Source organism: Phyllostomus discolor, chromosome 13 (genome assembly GCF_004126475.2).
Source record: "Phyllostomus discolor isolate MPI-MPIP mPhyDis1 chromosome 13, mPhyDis1.pri.v3, whole genome shotgun sequence".
In the NCBI taxonomy this organism is placed as follows: Eukaryota; Metazoa; Chordata; class Mammalia; order Chiroptera; family Phyllostomidae; genus Phyllostomus; species Phyllostomus discolor.
In genome coordinates this window covers 59,099,786-59,105,785 of record NC_040915.2, presented here as the reverse complement: position 1 = coordinate 59,105,785, position 6,000 = coordinate 59,099,786, and the positions used below count along the sequence as shown (strand labels likewise).

The 6,000-nt window shown below is 47.0% G+C and overlaps 1 gene segment (V, D, J or C); it reads right to left on the bottom strand.

Annotated features, from left to right (window-relative positions):
• The window catches only part of LOC114509509, a 47,742-nt gene continuing 41,742 nt past the window's right edge, over nt 1-6,000 (bottom strand). The window contains 2 exon segments of the V gene segment in view: nt 1-74; nt 1,415-1,420. Of these exon segments, the coding sequence occupies nt 1-74; nt 1,415-1,420 (80 nt within the window).

The following is a 6,000-nucleotide window of genomic DNA, read 5'->3' as shown; positions in this document are numbered from 1 at the left end:
TCAGAGCTCTTCCTGCTCCACCCCTCCTCCTCTCCCTTTCCTGGGAGCAGCGCTGTCCATGTTGACTCTGCCTCCTGCATCCCTTCCCGTCTTTCCTGCACTATCGCTCCCACCTCCAAGGTCACTTCTCTACTCATTGTTTGTCCTCTACTTCTCAGATGGCACAGGAAAGGAATTCCAGGTCAGACAAAAAAGCAGTTCACAAGAAAAATATGGCTCTCTAGTTAATTAATATAGTAAATGAATTTGTTTATTCATTCAGTTAAAAGTATGTACTTTAAAATTAACTTATTGGATTAGTGTATTGTACACATATTTGTATGTATGTACACACACATATATATTACATGTACGTATATTTATAAGCATGTACAGATAAATATACACATTCACATACACACACATGTTTATGTTTTATCGCACAGGCTCAGCACTGAGGTGCTGTCCCTTCTACTAACTCCTCTTAGATGAGGTTCAAGTCCAGAGCAGTGACAGTCCCTTGGAGGCCTGTCCCTGCTGTGCAGAATCAGGTTCTCTCCTTGCGTGCAGTTCTCCCCTGGGGTCCCGGCTCTCCTCCTTGTGCATCCGCTGCCAGCCCGAGGTTAGAACTCCTGGGTTAGAACTGAGCACATCTTATTCTGTGACACAATTTAACTCATTTTGTTAGGTAAGAATTAACCTTTCTTCCCAAATTGTACTTTTTAAATATATTGTAAAATTTAAGAATATACTCAAATTGCTTTTAAATAAATCCAAAAAATAAGCATCTATAATCTACAAAATGTGTTTTCCTTCTCTCTTTTTTTTATCTTTCAATCAGGTGATACTCACTTCACCTCAGACCTTAATTTCCACATAGATGTCACTGCTATTTTTGGAGCATAAGGTCATTGAATTCTACTCTTTCAACAAGGTCCTCCCAACTCGTCCCTGATTTTCATTACTGCTCTCACAGGGAATGGGAGACAAGGCCAAGGCTGTCCCTCACCATTTCTCTGTGGAGGGTGGACATCAGGCTGCCTTGAGAGCACAAGTGTCTGGTCATGTGATCCCCATGTCAAGGAACCACATTTGTCCCCAGGCTGGTGACAGCGTGGAGCTATGTCTTGGCTCCCTGTCTGGGTCTCTGTGCCCGCCTGGCTCCACTGCAGGGCAGTGAGCAGTAGCTCGGCCTCTCCTTCAGGCTGGGCTCTGGGGAGGGTCAGGGCAGCTTTGCCTCAGAAGTGGGAGTCTGAGAACCAGGCAGGGCTTCAGGGGAGTTTATTGCTTGTGACATAAATCATTGTTCTGGGGACTTGCCCAAACTCCTGTTTGACCATCTATGAACAGTGACCATTGATGATGGCTTCTATGCCGGAGCCACAGGTGACATTGAACATCTTTCCTGGGGACACAGTGAGAGCTGGAGAGTTACCACAGCCTGAGAAGTTAACCTTTAAATGAAAAGAGACACAGGTCAGGAATGAAGGGGAAAAGCTTAGGGATCCCACCAAAGGCTCCCTCCCGGGAGTGAGTAGGAAGGGGAGGAGGAGGCCAGGTCCAAGAAAAGACTTTCCACAGTCCTCTAGCCTCAGGCTGATGCTGGTCTCTCAGGTGTCCCTCTCCCTCCTCCCCCAGCCTCTGGGGTAAAGTGTGTGTTTGGTGGGGCATTATGCAAATATGAGCCCACAAACACCCTCATTCTGGGTCCTCTGCCCAGTTTGTAGCTCACTGTCTGGAGGAGGCTGGGGTGGTTGTGAGCTCTGAGTCTGTCCCTTGAGAGGAAGCACCTGCTGTCACTTCTAACTCAGGCCAGTGAGCATGGGGCAGGGCCCAGCAGTTAGAATCATTGAAGTTGTTCGGGCCTTGCAGCTCTGAGAAGATCCACAGCGCCCCCTCTTGACTTTCCAAACAGAATGTTAATTGTAGAAATTCAGCAGAACCCAGGGCTAGTAGGACAGGGTTGGGTTTTCTTGAAGTCCCTTCCCCTCTTCCCTCCTTCTTTCCTGTCACCCTATGTTCCTGAGGGCCAATTCAATGCCAACAAGGATCCCCAGTGTCAGGTACTGTCAAGAGGGAGACTTTACTCAGGACCAACAACAGCGATACAGCGTGGCTATGGACACAGCGCTGCTGTGGAGCAGCCCAACTGGGATGCCCCAGAGCTGTGGGAACAGTGGGGTGCAGAACAGCTGTAGGACCAGGGGGCCCTGGGCCAGGCCACTCTGACTAGACAGCTCTGCTCGGTTCCTCTACGTTGCCCGCTTTGTGCCACTCTGCACTGGTCGGCTTCTCTCTGCTGTGGGGAGATGACTTCGGTGTTTCAGCTCAGCTATGCAGATGGTCTTCATTCTGCAGTGGCATGTGCACTCTCTGAGACACAGGGAATCCAGCTCATCTGAACAGGAGCCTCTGACCCTTGTTCTCCCATTGGTCCATCCTCATGCAAATCCTTACAGTTTTCTTAGAATAGAGCTGCTGGGATTGGATGTTGAAAGCCTCCATCCTACTGTTTGACACAGAATTCCAGGAAACCTCCCTAAGGGCTGGCTCAGATGGCAGAAACACAGGGCAGGCAGGCGGGCAGGTTAGCCCAGAAGCAGGCAGTTCAGTAAGGAGGTGTTTTGTGTAGAGGTTGCTGCACAGAAAGGCCGCACATTTGTATGCATTCACAGCGAATCCAGGAATGCAACTGTGCCATAAACTTACAGAAAGCAAGCATACACACAAATACATTATACATATATTCCTACCAGAGTGTACATAATGCATTTGTCCTTTAAACTTAATTTGTATTGACTTAACCTGAAGTTTCCCAATTGAGAAAATTAGGGAGAAGAAAAAATCAGCTAAATCATAGTATCACACGTCTCCCTCCTCGGGCTCAGTGCTGGAAGCCTCAGGGAGTCACGCAGTGACACAGCCGCAGCCTCTGACCTGTGCCCGCACTGGGGCAGTCAGCCCTGGTATCAGCGGCTCTGTGTTCTCAGAACACATCTGAATAAGATGTGTTCTCATGTATGATCACCCCTGTGAGCCAGAAAATGCATCTTAACATAGAGTTAAAAAATTCCTTCCAAAATCTGGATGTACTTTGAAATCAAGTCATAATAATAATGCTTTAATATTTTAAATCTCTTTCTTAGTATTTCTGGATATTTGATTGGCAATTGGAAAGAAATTGTGCCCTGAGATGTTAATCTGATTGAATTTTAAGCAGAAATTTGCAGGAAGGATTGTAGACAAATAAAGAGGAGGTACTTTTCAAACTTTAATAAGTATAAAAATCTCACAAAGTGCTTGTTAGAACAATCCTCGCAGCAAACACAGGTGTCTGTCTCTGTGGGTCTAGTTTGGGGAACTGCATTCCCGGCCAGCCAGAAGGTGAGGCTCCCACTTGAGTGGGAAACAACAGATGTATGTGGTTTGAGCATCAAATCAATCAGAGACAACCTGTTACTGCCCTTTAAACAGAAGAGTCTTCCAGGGAGTAGAGGGATCTGAGACTCACTGATGGTTAATATATTTTGGAGCCCTGATCCTTCCCAGCATCACCCTAGAAAGAAGGGGAGAGAAAACCCAGCCTTCACGGAGTCACATGGGGAGAAGGACACACCCTGGGAGATGGGAGGAGGCACATGGGGATGAGGCACTGGATAGAAACCAGGGCCAGGGAGCCAATCCCTGTAGCGTGCAGACCATTTCCACCCTCTCTCCTTTCTTCTGCTCCTAATGGTTCAGCACTTCTGAATTATGTGGAGATTTTGGGTGCACTTCCCCATGGGTTCACATCCCTGTGTAAGTACCCACTAATACCTGTATACAGCACACAGTAAGAATCATCCTCGGCCTCAGGCTGGGCCCCAGTGATGGTGAGGATGGCTTTGTTGCCTGCCAGACAGGGATCCAGAGAAGTGATCAGGGACCCCAGGGGCCAGGTGTGTGTGTGGTAGATGAGTGTGCGGGGAGCTTTCCCTGGGGTCTGTTGGAACCATCTGGGGTAGTTAGAACTGGAGACTGACCCAGAGTTAGAGCCACAGGTGAGTGTGACTGTCCTCCTGGAGATATCCCCTATGATATCCCCTGGGTCACCACAGTCTGAGAATCCACACCTACACCAACAGCAGAGAGGAAGGGATGGTATTGGAGAAAATGGGCACATCTCTGACCCTGTTTTTATTTGCCCTCCACCCAAAAATACACAGTTGTTTTCTCTCACCTGAGCTGTAATTGAAGAGCCCGAGCAGGAGCACTGTCCAGACATGGTGGGGACACTCAAGGATTGAGTCTCCTCAGGTCCTGGGCTGCAGGGCGGTGTCCTTGGGCCTTTTCATGCCTCTCAAGCCCATTAGGAGGACGAGATACATCGTGCAAATCAGCTGCCCCTCTCCTGTCCTCCTCCAATGTCACCCTGATGTCTGCTGGGGGTCATCTAAAAAGAGGGAGAATCTGGGACCTCACACAGGCCAATGACCTCACAGTGACTGAGACGCCCTGTGTGCTGGGCAGCTGACGTCTTCCTCCCAATCAGCTTCCTCATGACTCTCGTGACCTTATTCCTGAGAGGCTTACCTGCAGTGGCTGAGGCTGAATGATGAGATGCGTGTGTTTACCTTTCGGCCCCAGCGATCTAGTTCATTTCAAATCTAACCCCAATCCTGAGAACATCTTCTTCCTCCCTCAGTGAGAAAGAACTCTTTCTCTCTTCCTTGGAAAGCCTTAGCAGTTACTCCTTTCTCCTGAGCGAGTCCCCGGGACCATCATAGCACCCGAGTCTGAGTGTAGAGGACTTTCTTCCTCTGACAACATCTTGTAACCTGTCTCCATTAGCAGTGGGGGCCAGCCTTGGGCTGCGCACTCACAGGGCTGCACCAGCAGCTTGGGGAAGGCAGACCACCTGTGCCCTGGGGAGCCATCACTCTAGTGGGTCTCTCCAGTGTAACTGTGGGTTTTGAGGAGCAAAGCTTACAGGGTCACCATGAAATTATGAGACACCCAGCAACATCACATGTAACAAAATAAGAAGACACTTGTCTCATGATCAGAAATATGAAAAATCCAACACTCTGTTGGAACAAGTTGGGGTTAACGTCATAGAACATTTTAAGACTCACTTTTTCCACCTGCTGCTGTGGAGCAGAAGGAATCAGTAGAGTGGACAAGGGGTTTGTGATGGAAGGAAAATGATCAGGAAGGTGAAGTGTCCCAGGTGACAGGTCCTGGTGGGTGTGGCTCAGTTGGTGGGAACGTGGTCCTGTGATGGAAAGGCTGGGGGTTCCATTCCCCTTCCTGGTGCCAAGTGGGAGGTGACCAATCGATGTTTCTCTTTCCCATCAATGTTTCTTTCTCTTTCTTCCTCTTTCTTAAAGTGCTGAACAATGTCCTTGGGTGAAGGTACAAACACAATGAAAATATCTCAAGTACTTGGAAATGAGGAATTACACAACTGGTGTTTATCACACTTGAAATAAAAATACGGTTTAGTGTTTATATTGGAATTACTATTAAATTTTTACCCTAAATGCGTATGACTTTTTTCTTTCCCTTTGTATTTTATGAGTCCCAACTCTGTAAACATTAAATATTCATGCTGAAATATTTTACGATTACATAACTATAGCTCTGATGGTGTAGAACAATAAGTGATGTTATAGCTACGAAATATTGACACTGAGGAGTATTAACACAAAAGTAAAAGAAAAAATGACAAAGCTGAAAACACAAACAATATCCATTTTCCTAAGTCATTAGAATATATTGGAAAATAAGAAAAAATAATAAGAAAACAACTGATATGATAACAGGAAAAGGGCCAATGAAATTATAACACATTTTATCATGAGTCCATTGAAGCCATATTAGCAGTAAGGATCCCTGAAACGTGTCACCCATACAGATGTCTTCAGGCATTTTCCAGGCACCACGAGTCAGTTAGTGTGTCCCATGAGGCAAATGGATGTGGGAATTAGAAGCCCATCGATTTCTATGGAGTGAGGAGGATGGTTAGACTGGATAGAGACA